The sequence below is a fragment of the Staurois parvus genome, unplaced genomic scaffold, assembly GCF_062004578.1.
Source record: "Staurois parvus isolate SC_StPar_1 unplaced genomic scaffold, SC_StPar_1.0 ptg000727l, whole genome shotgun sequence".
NCBI lineage: Eukaryota > Metazoa > Chordata > Amphibia > Anura > Ranidae > Staurois > Staurois parvus.
In genome coordinates this window covers 5,442,425-5,462,355 of record NW_028318523.1, presented here as the reverse complement: position 1 = coordinate 5,462,355, position 19,931 = coordinate 5,442,425, and the positions used below count along the sequence as shown (strand labels likewise).

At 42.5% G+C, this 19,931-nt stretch overlaps 1 protein-coding gene across 1 annotated transcript in view; it reads right to left on the bottom strand.

Annotated features, from left to right (window-relative positions):
• LOC149445344 (leucine-rich PPR motif-containing protein, mitochondrial-like) overlaps positions 1 to 19,931 on the bottom strand; it is a 164,207-nt gene that overhangs the window by 142,998 nt on the left and 1,278 nt on the right. Inside the window, exons 2-4 of the mRNA XM_089653936.1 lie at positions 11,361 to 11,581; positions 7,474 to 7,596; positions 2,796 to 2,917 (exon numbers count right to left, since the gene is read on the bottom strand). Coding sequence (XP_089510062.1) covers positions 2,796 to 2,917; positions 7,474 to 7,596; positions 11,361 to 11,581 — 466 coding nt within the window. The remainder of the gene's footprint in view (positions 1 to 2,795; positions 2,918 to 7,473; positions 7,597 to 11,360; positions 11,582 to 19,931) is intronic.

Here is a 19,931-nt window from a genome sequence, read left to right as displayed (position 1 = left end):
CTCCAGGTAGGTGGTGCTGTGGCTGGGATTCGAACCAACGACCCTAGTACTGCCAGGCAGAAGTGCTAACCATTTAGCCACTGTTGCTTTGTGTGAAAGTTATAGCGTCTACAATTTACGCAATACGATACTGCAAATTACGCCTATACAGCGCTGCGCTAGTTTAACGGACAATTGCGCGGTCATACAATACGATACATAAATGAAATTTATGTCCTTTTTTCACACAAATAGAGCTTTCTTTTGGTGGTATTTGATCACCTGTGCACTTTTATTGACTTATCTTACCAAGCTACTTTATCCTTTTCGGGTGCTCCCTGTGAGGATTCCACCCCATATACTCCGTATCTTACAATGCCAAATTTTACGGTTTGTATGGGCTTCGGGACGTCCTCGTTTATCTAAACAGTTGCTTTACTGCCCACGTATTCGGGGTGGTCTTCCAAACGTTCACCATTACTATATTGCAGCCCAAGTTAATCCCCTTATTCAACTTTTTTCTCTCAAGGACTTACCTTGTGGGCATTGATACTTTGGACGCACATCTCCTTCTGCCTTCAGCCTTGCCATGGCTTCCTATGTCCTCGCGGCCTAAACCGTTGTATCCTGTCCTGACTCTTTAAAAATTTGGGACTCGTTTAAGTATTTGGCTGGTTTACTTTCCCCGCATTTAACTCTTTTACAATTATTCGACTGTCCGCTTTTTCCCACAGGGGACTCTGATAAGATGGCCTTTTCTTGGTGGATTACTCTTGGTTTTACGATGGTTTACTCGTTAATCACGGGTCGAGGTATGCGTACGTTTGCGCAGCTTTGAGAGTAATTTCGTTATTTGCAATTACGTCATTTTGTTGTACCTTTGATTCATAGATGGGATTCCCCCAGCACCTTTTCTGGTTTTGAATCGCTTTGTAAGGCGTGGGCTTCCACTAAAGGTGCTCTATCTCAAATTGATTTATCTATCTGGAATCATATGGCTGAACCTCTACCTGCTTACTCTGCGCAATGGAATGTGGAGCTTCAGATGGAAATTTCTGCTGAGGATTGGGTTTTGTGTGGCAAGGGGTTTCTTGATGCTCTCGTAACATATATGCATTGGATAACTCCTATAAAGTAATTTCGAGATGGTATTTTACCCCATCTCGATTAGCTACATTTATACCAGATTATGACTCCGTGTTTTTGAGGCTGCTCTCTAGAGAGCAAGATGCTCCACATTTGGTGGACCTGTCCAGTGGCCCGCCGCTTGTGGACTAGAGTTTATAATCTTATTTATTCAGTTACGTCCATTAACCTTAAAAAAAATCCTATTGAGGCCTTACTTTATAAGCCACTTCGTGGCCTACCTCAGAGTCAATTTTTTTTTTATGGCTACTAAGCAGGCTATTGCCGGTTCTTGGAAATCCCCTACTCTACAAATTGAGGAGGTCAGGTCCAGAATCCAAGGTTTCTTTATCAACGAAAAATTGATGGCGGTGTTGGAGGATAAACATGATCAGCTTCTCTCCGTTTGGCAACCATGGTGGATTACATCCGGTTTCTTGTTTTACCACGAAACGTATTAATCTATGATGTGTTGGGTTTTGCCTCTCCATTCCCCATATGTGGGGATCGTGTCTCGCGGCTCTCCCACCCCAGGCAAACCCTTTTTCTTTGCTGGCCTGTCTTTCTTCTCTCCGCTCTTTTTCTTCCTTTTGTTTTTCGGTTTTCTATAGATTGGGGGGGTCTGGGGGGATTTTTTGATCCCTTGGCCCTTTCTGGATCTATTTGACTTTTTTCTTTTTTCTCTTCTTTCATATGGTTTGTTTATATTAGACCAATTGTCTATCATTTGCTATTGTCATCTAACAAATCTTTGATTCTCGGGGTCAATATTGCCTCATGAGGGCGTGGCTGTTTTTTTTTTTTGCCGCTTTCTTGCATGGAGCCTATATATTTCTGAATGTGGTTGTGGGCCTTGCAGTCCTCTGCCTTACACAGGGTTATCTAGACCCCAGTGTGGGTCTTATATGTGTATTTCTGTGTTTGTTGTATGATGTTTCCCTATCCTCAATTGTTTGTTGTCGCTTTGTATCATGCGATTTGTCATGGTTTGTATGTTTCTTTCAACATTCTTAATAAAATTGTTGGTAAAAGAAATAAAATCAACAAATAAGGTCAGATATTTTGTGTGGCTAACGAGTTCTTTCCTTTTTCATTGGTATAGATATAATTTTTTATTTTATTTTTTTTTTTCATAATTGTGTGCCCTCAGCTGACCACTGTGGATCTACACATGGGGGTTATTATCTAATCTCACACACACACCCTTTTGCTTCCTGGGGCACTGTTGACATTTTTTTTTTGGAGGTGGGGGAAGGGAAGGGGGGCAGTCATAAAAGCAAAAAAAGATTCGCTCTTAGGCCTCATTCACACCATGGTGCACAAAAAAAAAAAAAAAAAATGTTCTCCATGCATCCATGTTCTCCAGGAGTCTGCAACGTGTATGAAACTCACTAAACCGTTCATGTAAACTGATGTAAACTCGTTTTTTCCATCAGTTTTTTTTGCACATAAGTGTTAACGAGGCCTTAAATGGTCTACATCTGTTTTTTTAATGTTTTATTTCAGTCTGGAACAGCTCCTAAAGTCTGTCAAATATGGAGCAACTGCGTACAGCAACAGTACAGTCATTTTTCATTCTATGGGGAAAATAAAGAATCTGACTCATTGTCTCCATAAGCCCCAATATTATTTCAGGTTGGTAAAACTTAAAGACCCTAAGCAATTTTGTAGACGCATTTCACACCACTTACCTGATCTGGATGTAACTGGGCGGCCTCCATGCGAGAAAGGAATTCAGTAGGTGAGAATTTGTGCTCATTTTCAAGATAAACTTTCAGTAACACATTGTAATGGCTTTCATTGAAGACAACACCTAATAAGGAAAAAGAATTAGGAATTAAAAAATCAATAAAAGTGTCATAAAACATTGGCAAAATACATACTTCTAAGCATCTGCAGATCAGCCAATGAACTCCAACATGAACTTGCAGAACAATTACCGAAATTTGCATTCCATATCAGCGGATATTAGTTACAGTTGAGAAAAAATAAAAACACAAACTTCAACCTTTTAATTTCAATTCTATCTAAAACCAACTTGACCAGAGATTCAGCAAACGACTTTGGCCACAAACCTACACTGGTGTTATATTTGACTGCACTATACTGGATGAGCATACACAAAATAAGTATATATACAGTAGTGGGGAAAATTATTATTTGATCCCCTGCAGATTTTGTAAGTTTACTCACAAAGAAATTAAGTGTCTATACATTTTTATCAAAAGTGTATTTTAAAGAATAGCAACAGAACCAAAAATCCAGAAAAAAAAAAAAAACACGATAAATATGTTATGAACTAAGTTGTCGTTCAGCGAGTAAAATAAGTATTTGAACCCAAAGCAAAAAGATCATCTCCAAATCCTTAAGGTTTCTTGGCTGTCGCTTGGCAACTCGATGTTTCAGCTCCCTCCATAAATTGTCTATAGGATTAAGGTCTGGAGAATGGCTAGGCCACTGCACAACCGTAATGTGCTTCTTCTTGAGCCACTCCTTTGTTGCCTTGGCAGTATGTTTTGGGTCATTGTCATGGTGGAAGACCCATTCACGAACCATCTTCAGTGTTCTGGCTGAGGGAAGAAGGTTCTCATTCAAGATTTTACACTACATGGCCCCATCCATTGGCCCCTCAATGCCGCAAATCCAGCCTGTACCTTTAGCAGAGAAACAGACCTAAAGCAGAATGTTTCCACCTCCGTGCTTGACTGTAGGGATGTCCTTAGGGTCATAGTCAGCATTTTACTTCCTCCAAAAATGGCAAGTCGACTTAATGCCAAAGAGCTCAATTGTGATCTCATCTGACTACAGCAGTTTCTCCCAAACCTTCTCTGCATCACTTAGATGTTCATTGGAAAACTTTAGACGGGCCTGTACATGTGCCTTCTTGAGGTGGGGGACCTTGCGGGCACTGCAGGATTTCAATCCATGGTGGCATATCATGTTACCAATAGTTTGTTTGGGGACTGTGGTCCCACCTGTCTTGAGATCATTCACAAGCTCCTCCCATGTAGTTCTGTGATGATCCCACACGATCATAATTACCTCAAGAGGCGAAATCTTGCATGGAGCTCCAGACCAAGGGCGATTGATGGTTACTTTGTATTCCTTCCATTTGCAAATAATCACTACAACAGTTGTCTCCTTCTCACCAAGCTTCTTGCTGATGGTCTTGTAGCCCATTCCAGCCTTGTGCAGGTCTACAGTCTTGTCCCTGATATCCTTGGATAGCTCTTTGCCCTTGCCCATGGTGGTGCCCAAGATAAATTCTGTGGACAGGTTTCTTTTATACACATAACAAGTTGTAGTTAGAAGCACCTCCTTAAATTGACAGGACTAATCTGTGTACCACATAGCCAGACTGTGGGAGCCAGAATTATTGTTGGTTGTTTTGGGATCAAATACTTTTACTCACGGAACTGCAACTCAATTTATAACATTGGTATCATATGGTTTTTTTTTGGTTGATATTCTGTCTGTATTATTTAAAATACACCTATGATAAAAATTATAGACCCTTCATTTCTTTTTATGTGGGCAAACTTACAAAATCTGCAGGGGATCAAATAATTATTTTCTCCACAGTAAACACACAACATACTGTGAATGGTATTGTCAGCAGTAAACCATGCACGAGGGACACCCAGCAACAGTCCTAGCAGGTTTGTTCTGAACTTTTATTTAGCAAGTCAGCAAACACAGTTCCAATGCAGGAAGGCTGTGTACATTAACCACTTGCCTACCAGGCACTTATACCCCCTTATTTACCCGGCCAATTTTCAGCTTTCAGAGCTGCCGCACTTTGATTGACAATTGCGCGGTCATGCAACATTGTACCCATATGAAATTTTGATCATTTTTTTCTCACAAATAGAGCTTTCTTTTGGTGGTATTTAATCGCCACTGGGCGCTTTACTTTTTGCGCTATAAATAAAAAATTGCCAAAAATTTGAAAAAAAAAAAAAAAGTTTCTTTGTTTCTATTATAAAACTTTTCAAACAGGTAATTTTTCTCCTTCACTGATGTGCGTTGATGAGGCAGCACTGATGGGCACTGATAGGCAGCACTAAAGGGCACTGATAGGCAGTACTAATGAGGTGGAACGGATAGGCGGCACTAATATGCAGCACTGATAGGCGGCACTGATAGGTGACACTGATGATGGGTACTGATAGACGGCACTGACTGGCATCACTGCTGGGCACTGACTGGCGGCACTGACTGGCACAAACGCTGGGCACTGACTGGTGGCACTGACTGTCAGCACTGCTGGGCTGCACTGGTGGGTGGCACTGGTGGGCAGCACTGGTGGGTGGGCACAGGTGGGTGGCACTGCTGGGCACAGGTGGGTGGCACTGCTGGGCACAGGTGTGACATTGCAGAGTGGCACAGGTGGGTGCACTGCTGGGCACAGGTGGGTGATCTGCTGGGCACAGGTGGGCGGGGCTAGTGGGCGCACTGCTGGGCACAGGTGGGCGGAACTTGCGGGTGGCACTGCTGGGCACCGATCATCAGGGCACTGATCATCAGTGTCCTGATGATCGGTGCCGATCCCCGCTCTGACAACTGCCAGTTCTCGGCAGTACTTTCCTCACGATCTGACAGCGTGAGGAAAGTGCAGCCGAGAACCGGCACTTGCATTTCCCTCTGATCAGCGTGTCATTGGACACCGCTGATCAGGTGGTAAAAGGCCGCTGTGATTGGCCTTTTACCGCATCACGTGATCAGCTGTGTCCGTAGGACACAGCGATCACGGAGATCGCCGGGTGCGCGCCCCGGAGAGCGCGTTCTGGGGGGACGTCATATGACGTCCACTCAGAACTGGCCGGCCGCAGTGAAGCCGTCATTCGGCTATCTGCAGTCGGCAACAAGTTAAAGTGGTTGTAAAGGCTCAATGTTTTTATCTTCATGCACTGTGCAGGAAGGTAAAAAAATCCCTCTGTGTGCAGCAGCACCCCCTCCCCCTCGGCCCCAATACTTACCTGATGCCCATCTCAATCCAGCAATGTGCACAAGAGCCTCGGCTGTCTTGGGTATCTTCCTCCTCATTAGCTGACACAGCCAGTGAGCCAATGAGGAGAAGGCATGGCCGAGCCACATCCGTGTGTTAAAAAAAAAAAAACAACACACAGCTGTGGGGGCACTTAGCAGGAGGGAGGGTCCAGGAGTGCCGGCAGGGAACGAAAGAGTAGGATCAGCGCTGCTTTTTGCAAAATCATTACATAGAGCAGGTAAGTTTGTGATTTTAAAAAAATGCCTTTACAATCACTTTAAGACCATTATGTAAGACTTGCCAAGCCACTAACAAAAGGTCCATATTAACTGGATGCCCCCTAAAGGGTTCCCCAAGGCAGCACTTGTACCTGTTTAGTGTTCTATCAGCAGTCAACCTTTCGTCTAGCAGCAGGCTCCCACAGAAGAGAGAAAGCCCTGAGCAACAGTGTGCTCACGTATATAAAGGCCTGTAGACAGCTGAGACTAATAGTGAAATCTGGCTACCAGGTAAGATGCAGACCCAAGAATGGAACCTTTAGCCCAACCACAAATCTGCATAGTTGAACTATTAAATAAAGGGCCACTTTTATAAAATGTGGCTCTCCTCCACACTGCTGAAATGCTGAATGAAATTTAGAAAAAAAAAAAAAAAACACCTGTAGAGAAGTCTAGATATATTGCTCAACTTTACGCATAGTAGAGAGGATGAAGTCAACATCCTGTCAACAAGATCACCAAGAATGCCAAGTACTCCAGATCTTTCAAGAAAACAATGAAGATCATCTTCCCAGAGATTTGGGCTACTCAGTATTGCCCAGGATCTCTCCAGAACGACGACAACACTCTTCAGCCTTTTAGCAAAGTGGAGGAGGTGACAATTAAAAAGCGGACTTTGCTATCAGGAGCAAGGTCTGCTTTAAATACATGGCACTCCAAAGGAAGACTACAGTCTGACTCTGCAGGCTTTCGTGTTTGTCAATGAAGCCTCTGGCCAGCATGTGACAACAGAGATCAACAGATCAAATGATCAAGGACCACTCAGATTGGTTCCAAATTGTCAGCCAGGATTGAGAGTTGGCACACACAAAGTCTTGGCTGCTGGCTCTCTTAAGGGAGTATGCTTATTAACATGTAATCAGCTCAGGGCATCATGTCAGCGAGCATTAATGTACAGTTTGCAGGTGGGAACAAAAACCTACCTGTACTGTATTGTAACCTACCTGCATTTAATGGACCTATACAGTGTAATGAAAAATAGCAGCCTGTTGGAGGTGACTGCAGCCACCATAGTCTAAGAATAAGCTATACATACAGAAGACATGTAGATTTTATCTACAATTCAATACCAATATATTTGGAGGATTAAAGAGTCCATACCTAATTCTTGCAGCTTGCTCCAAACGGTGTCTACAATCTCAGTTCTTTCTGATGGGAGCACCGCAGGCATTTTAGACCCACATGCCTGCAAGAGAGACCAGGCCTCGTAGCTAGATGGACTACCTGATAAGAGAATGCAAGTTACTACCGAGTACTCCTTATCCAAAGAGAAGCATGTGATATGACATGTTAGAAAAGGACCCCCCTTCTCTCCCACCCCAGTTATACTCACCCTACCAGCATAATTTTCCCTCCGTCAACTGACTGCTAGGTCCAAGCACTGTCACATAGCAGGAGGGTACATGTGTCGTTCCCCCGCCCAAGCTGGAAGCACTATTTTTGATAGAAACAGGGTGCCATTGTCTAGTCTGTACAGGTCCATATGTCCCTCCATGGATATGCCTCCCTAGATCATCACTGACCCACCACCAAAAACGGTCATGCTGGGCTATGTTACAGGCAGCATAACGTTCTCCACGGCTTCGCCAGACCCTTTCATGCCTGTCACATGTGCTCAGGGTGAACCTGCTCTCATATGTGGAAAGCACAGGGCGCCAGTGGTAGACCTACCAATTCTGGTGTTCAATGGCAAATGCCAATCAATCTCTATGGTGTTGGGCAGTGAGCGCAGGGCCCTCTAGAGGACCTTGGGCCCTCAGGCCACCCTCATGAAGTCCATTTCTGATTGTTTGGTCAGAGACAGTCACACCAGTGGCCTGCAGGAGGTTATTTTGTAGGGCTCTGGAAGTGCTCATCCTCTTCCTCCTTGCACAAAGGAGCAGATACTGGCCCTGCTGATAGGTTGAGGCCCTGTTCAGCTCCCCTAGAGTAACTGCCTGTCTCCTGGAATCTCTTCCATGCTCCTGAGACTGTGCTGGGAGACACAGCAAACCTTCTAGAAATGGCACGTATTGATGTGCCATCCTGGAGGGGTTGGACTACCAGTGCAACCTCTGTAGGGTCTAGGTATCACCTCATGCTACCAGTAGTGACATTTACCCTAGGCAAATGCAAAACTAGTGATAGTGAAACACAGTCAGAAAAGATGAGTAAGGAAAAAAATGTCAATGGCCTCCTGTAAAACCATTTCTGTTTTGGGGGTCGTCTCATTGTTGCCCATCTAGTGCACCTGTTGTTAATTTGATTAACAGCAAAGCAGCTAACACTGATTAACAACCCCCTCTGCTACTTAACTGACCAGATTAATATCCCAGGAGTTTAATTGACTTGATGCTATACTCTGATTAAAAAGTGTTCCTTTAAGTTTTTTGAGGTGTGTATGTATGTATGTATGTATGTATGTATGTATGTATGTATGTATATATATATATATATATATATATATATATATATATATATATATATATATATTCTACTTTGTTACAAAACATACCCAATAAAAAAGGAAAACAAACAAATGCAGTTTCTTCATGAATTTAGGACAAAATGTATTCTGCTACATGTAATAAATAATAATGTATAAAAATTCCCAGCAAGTGTATAGCAATTGGTTTGTGAGGGGTATACTGTCTGCAAACTATGGTATTTACACAGCTCTGACACTAATACTAGTGATGACGGTGATCAGTGACTTAAAGTGGGACTATGACAGTGTGGCAGCCAATCTGGCACTAACAGACTCTCACTAACTGACATCACTAGTGACACTAATACAGATATAATACTATACATGGTCCCTCTACTGACACTGGCTGGGAAGGGGTTAACATCTAGGGGCAATCAAGGGGTTAACTGTGTGCCTAACAAGTGTAATGTGTGCCTAACAAGTGTAATGTGTGCATTTGTGTGCTACTTTTATGGAGAGATCTGGCTGTTTTTTCTCTCCGATTTTCAGGGAGAAGAAAGCTAAATTGCTGCTGTATGTACAGAGCCCTTTGTGTTTGATCCCTGTGCTGTGATAGGTCACAGCCGATCAGGTCTCAGTCATAAATCACTGGCTGAAACCTATTGGTAAACTCACGCTATGTCCAACCACAGCACAGGTCAGCAGGGGCAAGCATGACCCAAGCTAACAGCACTTATTTATGTTGCTAAGCCTACAGCTGCCGCTCGGTCACAGTAACTCTGCTGCGACTGGGCAGCAAGCAGCTAAAGCAAATCTATAGCCAAAACATTTTTTTAAGTTTTGTAAAACGTGTTGAAGGCTCACAACTCCGGTGATGTTTTACTGCCATTGAGGCTCCGTTGGAGATATTCCTTCACTTCCTGTCTGGTAAAAAGGATGTCCACAGGATAGAAGTAAAGGGAAATTTCTATAAGGCTCACCATTCACTGTACAATCTGACTATACAAACATTGTACAACCAACCTCGGGTCTCCCAAAACATTGTAATATGAGGATCTACCTTAACTATCCCATCAATTTGTATCCAATCAGGTAGGCCATTGCACTACATACTTGTTGGCAGATCTGTGTGCAGCAGCTTTGCAGCAACATACACAAAAGTAAAAATGCTTTTTTGTGTTGAAGTGTTATTAAACCCACAACAGTAAAATCAGTCTGTATATGCAGTAAAGTATGCTTGTTATACTCACTGTGTAACCTAAAAGGGGTCAATCCTCTGCATTGTGCAAAAAGGCTGTTTGATCCTGTCTTCACTGATCCTCCCCTTCTTTTACCGTCCCCAATCCATCTTCTGATAGAATAAAGCCTTGGGGGCAAGCTGCACATGCTCAGTTTGATTTGTGTTGCTATTTTTTTTCTTGGGAGTGCACATATGATCGGAACAGGACCAATCAGCACTGTCCAGACAGAGGGTCAGGGGTTATGCAGCCTCACAGGATAACTAGAGGAGAATGAAAACTCCTCCTATAAGATTAACCAGTGCTCGGCTGGACAGTGATAGAAGTCACAAAACTGCTATATACTGCTGATGAGAGAAGATATTTAGCGGTTTATATTTACTGAAATAATTGCATTTCCGTGTACTGTGGGAGACCAGATATAGTGAATGCAGGGTTCTGGGTTTGGTAACACGTTAAATATGTAAACCCAACATTTCATATTCATGATATATGTGCCTAGTTGTACCATGTACTTGTATAAAAAAGTATCCTGTTCGTTTGGAAGGCTTCCTTTGTGTGAAATCCCTGGTGTTTCCACCAGTCCATCTGCTTTCCTATTAAATACTGACCACACCAACACAGCGTGGTCAATTCTCTAGCTGTGCTGGGAACCCAGCCGGCTATCCTACAATGATCAAACCTGTGCTCGCACAGCAGTGTGCTGCTCTTTCTACTCCCCTCACCTCTCTATGCAACTAAAAACAGAGGGTATGTGATCAATTATAAAAAAAAAAAAAAAAAAAGGGGTGGAAGGTTTACATATAATTTAAGTAGGGAAATAGTAGAACTTCCGTCAGCTTTTCATATTTGTTGGCTTCCCTGTTGAAGATTTTTCACTTTGTCGGGTAAAATTTTGTCTCTAAAACAAAGCAAGGGGAAATGTCTTCGCTCCAAAATAGCAGAAAAAACCTAGCATGGGTTCCAACCGTTCTAGCCAAAACAACAACAGATAAAGATTTGGGTATAGATACACCTTATAACAAACCTGTGCTTTGCCCACTAAGGACAAACCATCCGGTTTGCTTTAACACGTTGGGGGGGCCAGTATACTCATCTGTCTTTCACTTCTTGCACAACTCTGTTGGCAGGAGCATGTGACAGCACTCAACTAATCAGCACTGTCACAGGGCATCCCTAAGTCTTTTGTAAGCTTCAGCAAACTGTAGCATGCATAGGGATGTATTTCCATTCTATTTCCACTATTAGCAAAATAAGTGTGCTGCCACAAAAAATATTTAACCCACATACTAGATATAAGCAGTAACAACCCTGAAGTTCACACAGTGAGTGAAACATGTTACCTGATTTGCAGACTTCATTGAAGGTATTAAAAAAATGACGTTTACTGATCCGTTGAGTTTTTTTTAGCCTGCTTTCAAAAGCAAATAACTGGTCAAGCTGTGAATTCAGGTAGGGCGGTAAGGCATCATGCAGGTGCTTTGTTGACACAAGAGGCTCTTTATCTATGGCGTTTTCATCTTGTACGGCTGTAGTAAGAAACCTCGGTGATCTACTGAGACATCTGCAAAAATAGAAAACAGTTACCTTGTAAGTTAATTTCTCAGAATTTTCCAAGGCAGCATGTGAGAGAATGGCTTCATGATTCGCAAATAAAAAAAAAATTCACACGTTGCAAGAACCCAAGGCTGCGTAGAACAGCAAACCTGTTCTGTTTTCTCCAAAATAGACCAATAAACTCCCTTTGGACTATCCTGACAATCTTTTAAATTACCTTGAGAACTGACAGAAAGGTGTAGCCAAGGGCTTTAAAGTCCAGTAGTGACCAGTAAGTGAGAGATTAATTTCTTCCAAAAAAAAAAAAAATAATAATAATAATTATTCTGCTAAGGACATTAACTGATTTACCCCCCTGGCATCTGATGTATGCCACCGCCCCAAGCACCAGCATCTGTCCTAATCTGTATTGTGTTGATTTAATGCCATTGGCATCCTTAGGAGAGATGTTCTGCTCTAAACCACCATGTCAATGAGTCTAAGACCTGATGCAACATCACCACTATCTCTAGAAGTCTCGGTCCTGTCCCAAACTGAAAGTAGGAAGTTCTATAAAGATGCAAACGCAGCTGTGTTCACAATGCCACCAAAATGACTGACGAACCTTATGAATCCCATCAGTTTAATGTAGTTTTCAGTGCCTCTTGAAATGCCTGAACCACCCGAGGGTGTTTCAGAATCTGCTTTTCTAGAATATGCACTGCTAAATGGAATCCAACAAGTACCCCAAAACATCATTTTGTGTTGGGATCAGGTAAGACTATTCCTTATTACTCCTAAAGTCTTGAGGAGTTCCATTGCTGACTGCAAGAGACAGTTATTCAGAAGTGATACAACAATGCCAATTTCTCTTGATTGTGGAAGGGATAAGATAAAAAAAACCTTGAAGGAGGCAATCTACAAATTCTGTCTGATAAAAAGATTAAATAAGATTGAGAAATGTATGTCTCCTGCCACTGTAGACTGCATTGCCCCAGACTTCCACTAACCAATCATTGGGCTTTTGTGGTGAGCTGGAGGATTATAAAAAAGGAGTATTCTTGTCCTTGTTTTTTTTTTGTCAAAATAAGACTCCAAGAAACAGGATTAATAATAAAGCTGACCTTAAAAAAAAAAAAAAAAATGGGTTCAGAAACCTTAGCTTACTCGTTTCTTTGGAGCCAGAAAACCACTTGTGACCCATCTAGTACTCTCTCTAACTTAGATCTAAGGAGTAGGTCTCAGCTGAAAGGTATTCCACAAATGGGCAGCTCACTGGCTAAGTCAGGGGTGTCAAACTTTTACTTTTAATGTGTGTTTATTTTTTCTAAGGCTACGTTCACACTAGCGTTGTGTGCAGGCGGCAGAGAGGCGTTTGGGAAGCATTTTTACCGCTTCCCAAACGCCTCTGCCAATTCTGCACAGTAGAGCACATGGTGCTGTTCTAACTTAGCGTTGCGGCAAAACGGACGCCTCTGGTCAAGTCAGGAGGCGTTGAAGCCTCCTATTCTCGTCTATGGTGCCGCTCTGCAAACGCCCAGCCAGCGTTTGCGGTGCGGTTGCAGAACGGTAACACCACTCAAACTGCATTATAGGCATTTGTGGGGCGTTATTAACGCTCGGCAAACGCCTAGCAACCGCCGCTAAACCGCGCATGCAGCGTTTGCCGAGCGTTAAAAAACGTTCCGCAAACACCGGACCAACGCTTGCCAAACGCTATAGGGGCGTTTGGCAAGCGTTGGTAAAACAGCCAAGTGTGAACGAGCCCTTACTTATAATTTTATTGCTATCACATCAGGGACCAATAGTCCCCTATGTGATAGCATATAACTGACAGGTCCTCTTTGTAGGGGGGAGGCAGTGTGTACAAGGAGGGGGCGGGAGAGGAGCAGTGTATATAGTGAAGGAGCAGTGTATACAGACAGGCTCCCTCACTGGCTACCGCTAAAAAGTCATTACCAGTTTTTAAATGCAATTAGAAAGGGGCAGGATCACTGGGTAATGTCATTGGATGAGCCCGCCCCTTTATTTTGTCAGTGGTGTGAATGACCGCTCCCTCTCGGAACTATAGTGAAGAAAAACAAAATAGATGGTAATTGCATTTAAAAACCAGCAATGACATTTAGCAGTGGCCAGTGAGGGAGTCTGTCTGTATACATTGCTCTCTCACTGTATATACTGCTTACCCCCTCGACACCCCTCCCCCTATCTGCAGTACACACAGCCACCGCTCCCCCCAAAACCACAACCAATTAATCAGTGTGGCCCTGCTTAGGGTCTGATCTCATTATTGGGTCACTTTTTCCTTTTGTCAAAATGCCGATAGGGCTGTTTTCGGCCAATAAGTTTTGGCCGCTGATATTTTGGTGCATCCCTAGTTATTACATAAACTATATGAAACAGGGTCTACGAATGGTGAGTGTGGACGCATCAACCATCCACCTGTTCTCCATTCTTAGATCTGGCTTTATTCATAGACGCTGTAGTACAGCTTATATGTTTGGAGCTGTTGGGTAAAAGGGAGGGCAAAGTCAGGATCTCTTGATACAAGTCCAGGTCCACACCTATATGTTTTCCATTGCATTTTGTGTTTTGTAGAAACGCACAGCAGTCCATTTAACATGATTTCCTATTGGACAGTTTTGCATCTCCGCGTTTTTACCGGGTACTTTTTTGAAAAGGGTCCGGGACCTTTTTAAACGCAAAATGTTTTGGTTCAATAGACTTTAATGGAGACACTGCAGAAATGCATGTAGTGTGTTTTTAATCAGTTTTAATCTGTCTAGCAACAAGTTGGAAAAGAAAAAAAAAAAACCAAAAAAGCATGTGTAAAAACACACCGCAAAAAGAACAGCAGAAAGGCCTGGTTCACACCTGTGCAGTTTGCCTTTGATCTCTTTCTGCAGTGCTTTTTGAGGTGCATTTTTGCACACGCGTTATTTGATGCTTTTATTTGCCAGTTTGCTGTTGGGCAGATTAACCACTTGAATACCGAGCACTTTTACCCCCTTTCCTGCCCAGGACAATTTGCAGCTTTCAGCGCTCTCACATTTTGAATGACAATTGCGCAGTCATGCAATGCTGCACCCAAACTAAATCTGTATCAGTTGATCATTATGTAGTTGTTCACACTACAGCTTTCTTTTGGTGGTATTTAATCACCAGTTTTTTTTATTTTATTTATTGGCTGAATTAACAAATAAGGATCAAATATTTTGAAAAAAACACACAAACATTTTTCTTACTGTTTTAAAATCTTGCAAATAAATATTTGTTCTTCAGAACGTGTGTGTAATAAATATATATATACATATATACACACACACACACACACATTTATTAAAGATCACTTTGGTTTGGCAAGAGGCTCATCTTTCGAAAGATCACTTTTGAGCACAGGAGCACTTTGAAGTTTTTCCAGCACGGAGCATTTTTCTTATGATTAAATTTGGGACTTTAGTTTTAGTTTTTATTAAGTTCGTTTACATTGGTGTAATTTATTTTGCATTTTTGGATTGTGAGATCTCATTTTCATCTGTTGTTTTCACTGATTTATTTGTTAATCATGTGTAATATGTACGATTTAAAAAGACAGTGCACGGTTTAACTGACATGAATGGTTTTCCGTTCATGACAGCTTGATTGGCCCACAGCTATCACTTGGTACTTGGATACCTGTACCATGTGATTACCTAAAGCCAATCACAGCATGTCAACAATAAGCAAGCTGTCATGAATGGAAAGCTATTCATGAGAGCTAAACCTATTGCTCATAGCAAATAATATACACTGATTTGGGCTATTTTTACTAAACAAATGTAGCAGAATACATCTTAGCCTAAATGTGTAAAGACATATTATTTGCTTGCAAAATTTTATAAGAGCTGATTCACACATGAGCGGTGCGGACTGAAGCTCAGGTTTCAGAGCTAGTTGATACAGTAGTTGTTCACTGATTCATGTCAGGTTTACATCAGGTTTAGGACAGAATTCGCTCTCAGGATTATCCTGTTTACACATATGCGGTTTAGAAAGTCATAGAAGTCAATAGCCTGTAATCTGCATCTGAACTGCACTGCTCAGAAATCGGACAGGACTCTTTTTCAAACGGTCCTGAATCTGTTCCGCCAGCGCACCGGACATTTGCTGATCAGGAAGGGGGGTAAATCATCTGGAGGGAAAGTGGTTAAACAAAATGACAGGTTTGTTTTGAAATAAAGTAGACAGCTGATTTAATCTGACCTTCACAAACCACCTAAATGTCGCTCAATCATGCACCGATCATTAGGACATCCTAAAATATGTAAGAAGAATAATTACAATGTTTTTTTTAAATTACCAAATACCTCTGAAAGAAAGCTCTATTTGTGTGAAAAAAAATATAAATTTCATTTGGGTACAGTGTTGCATGACCACACAATTGCCAGTTAAAGTAGCACAGTGCTGAGTAGCATAAAACATGCCCTGGCCATGAAGGGGGTAAAACCTTCCAGAGGTCAGGTGGTTTAAACTACTGGCGCATCATGACATCCATTAAACTAGTATTTTCTCTCTGCACAAGATGCCTGCACACCTCTCTCAGGAAAGATTTCCAACTTGGAGAAAAGTCAACATCTCCACACAAGGTATGCGCCATGTCAGGAAGCATGTGGGCATTCTTAGCTGCTGTTTCACCCCTTCACGCCTAAGGGTAAAACAAATCTAAATGCCTAAGCACAATTTTGCAAAGTTGACATGTGTTAGTAAAACCGTCCATATCATCACAACTACTTTGTACATCCAGGAGAATTATACCGCGTTTGTGTCAGGACAAATTGGGCTTTCATTTGGTGGTAAATGGTTATGGATATCTCCTGATTTGTTTTTATTATCAAAAGAAAACTGTCCCAAAAGAGTAAAACAAAAAATATTTTTTTTATTTAGCTGTGTGTTTCTTGTTACTACCATAACCTACCACCAAAGAACAACCCAATATAAATTTTCCGGCTCTTGACGATCGCAGGAATACCATATAAGTGTATGTTGTTTGTACCCGTAGCACAGCCCAGAAACAATAGTGCGCATTTTGTTTTTGTCTTTTTTTACCAAAATCACACTGACACTAATACAAATTTTTTTTTTTTTAATCCTCACCTTTGACCCTGACCCAAACACTAACCCTGGCACTAAACTAGATTAAACCATGACCTAGGTATTGTTTCTTTATTTTTTAATATTTATTTACAAACATTTTTCCCCTCTCTATGCCAGGAGTTAGAGAGATACAATGGATCTCTCTCCTCCATTCATAGAGAAAAAAAACGAGGGGGCTGGGCTGTACAGTGACTGATCACTGCGATAGCCAATCAGCGATCATGTGATCCAAAATTTGGTACTCTCAGTGACACCGCAGTCTTTGTGCTGGAAGCATGCTGTGCGGTCCGCTCCCAGCACAAACACAGGTACACAGACATGTGGCCCCACGAAAAAAAGCCCAGTTCTGTGAGGCCGCATATTTGTGTTACGTCATCATCAAGGGGTCAAACTAAATGACAGGTTTGCTTTGAAACAAAGTAAACAGCTGATTTAGTTTGACCTTCACAAACCACCTAAAAGGTCGCTCAGTCATGCACCAATCATTAGGACATCCTATTCTGGAAAGAGAATAAATGACACTCTCACTTTTAATGTACCTGCAGCAAGTTAGCTTCTCCTTATGAAACATTAGAAATGCAAATAGACATTGTGAGCATGTTCCATGTTATACCCATCTTTAGGGCGGAACACAAAACATGGTAACATTCCCCAACCACACCCTTCCTTGAATCGGGGGGGGTTCTCCCTTTGGTGTCTTTTTGCTTTTAATTTAGCACTGTGTGAGGCTCTATCTACACAGCGTTGTCATCCAGTCACAAATCCATTCACAGGGATCTCTGAACAGAAGACTACAAATTCCATCAGGACCTGCAGTAGAGGGACTCACATCTCAACAGAACATACATGTGAAGGCATTAAAAGTGACAACAGGACCCAGACGTTTTACATATCAGTGGAGGGTGGGACAGGGGTATTTGCTGAAGCATGTACTAGCGCTTACCAAACAGAAGCGCTCTGACCCATCCCAGAAGCCCTACAGAATGAAGAGGAAGAAGAGTAGGAATTTTAAATCCCTGGACCACTACACAGAATGACAGTTCTTCACCCACACAGTTAAAGTGTAGCTCCAGTCAAATAAAAAAAAAAAAAAAAAAATAGAAGCAGCTGCAAAAACTCACCTATCCCATGATCCAGCAATGTACTCACCGCAGCTGGTTTCACCAGCCATCCTCGCTCCCCGACATCCTAAGTGTGGGCACCTGGCCATGACAGCTTGCAGCTTCAGAGCCAGGTACCCAATGCGCATGCACGAGTAGTGCTGCACTTTGTGAATGCTCCCGTAGTTTTCTGGGACCTGTCATGTGTCCCAGAAGACTACAGGGAGGGGAGGACAACTTCCGCTTCCAATTGCCTATGTGGTCGCAGCAGAAGTGGGAGCGGGTATATGTCAAAATCAGGCACCCGCTCCCGAAAGGTGCCAAATCCTCACGGGGAGCGGGAGACCAGTACTTGGAGTGGAACGTCCCCTTTTGGGTAAAGCTCCACTGTAAGTACAGCAAGGACTGGGGGAGGTTGGGGGGGTTGTTTGTGGAGGGTGTACAGCATCAGTTAACTTTTTTATGGAAGGCTGAACTAACACTTTAAACACATGTGCTAAAAAAAAAGCCCATAGACAAAAAAAAAAACTCTCTGGCAGCAAAAAGGTTTTATAGGAGTTCTACAGTCTAAGCAATTTTCACCTTAAGGCATGCTCTGCATTAACAGCCAATTCAAACTGACTTGGACTAAAAAACATGAACATTTCCATCCATTTTTGGCTGTCTGTTGACATGCATTTTAACACAACGTAATGCTATGGTGTGAATAGGACACATTGGAAATTATTGTTTCTCAGATGTCCTTCCACTGATTTGTGTTTTACAGCTGCACTAAAACACACTGGTGTGAATTGGCCCTTAAAAAACCTTTCACTGTCATTTAACATCCCCCCCTACCCCCCCAAACACCTACCCAACACCACTCTCCATCCTGCACTGTCAACAAGCAGCACCAATCTTCTCTCTCTTCAAGCAGTGCTAAAGTTTGTTTAACCTTCCTAGCGGTCTGATTATGTCCATATTTCTGTGCTCAAAGCGGTACATTTTTTTGCATGGAAATATGTATTTTTTTTTTATTGTCGGCCTGTAATTTTTAGGAATAACTCACTGAAATCCGTCCGAACAAGAGTCTAGTAAACATCCCGGGTATGATAAAACTTGAAACACGAAATCATAAATTATAATTTAATAAATAATCATAAAAAATAATATATTAATAATAAATTTAGTTCAATAATATAATCAAACCAAAAAGTCTGAAATTTGAAATAGAACGCCAAGTTCGCACATCACTGAGCAAAGTCGCAAAATCGTTTCCAGTGTCTGATGACGAATTTCCCCCGCGAATCATTATCACTCAGTTCTGCAAGTGGTTCTGATTTACTATCGCTGTTCTCTAGCTGGTCTAAAACCGCTTTTGACCTAAAGGGATGCTTTTTGGATGCCATGGACATTTCTCAGTTTCCAAGCAGAAAGAACAGTAAAAATGCAGGCAGGGAGCAGGACAAAGCACTCGGGACAAAATGTATGTGAAATGGTTTGATACAGGAATGTTTTACTATGAGAATTTAGTGAATGTCACTTTTTGTCATTTTCAAATTTCCTGCCGTTCCGTCCCCCGTACGTCCCGACGTCGCAGGGGATGGAACCCAGATCACAGATGCCGGCATCCAACGGAGGACATTGCCGGGGACACTGCAGGAGAGACACTGTGGGAGCGCAGGACAAGGTAAGTGATCGAGGGATCGTGGAGCAACGCTGCATGGTAAGCCCAAGTGTAGCTCGGGGTTACCGCTTGTGGTACTGAAACTTTACCCCGAGCTACACTCGGGAATACCGCCAGGGAGGCTACAAAAAAAAACTGCTCCCCCTCCAGGTCAGGGTCAACATGTGCTAGTATGCACCATATACTTGTAAAACAGGTCCCCTCCAGTGTCATGCCATCACCGCTGACAGGGCTTCCAGCTTCACATGGTCTTCCGGGTTTGAATGGCCGAGCCACAATGACGTCACTCACATGCACAGCAGTCACGTCGCAGCACAAGTGTGCCGTCCATTCACAGCACAGTGTTCATGGGCTGGTGACATCACCAGCTGCTACAAATGTGAATCTCTCCTATAAGGTGCACCCCCCCCTTCCTGATCTGCCAGGCTACATGCTATTGTGTAAACGGCGATGTGTAGATGGACACAGGAAAACATTAG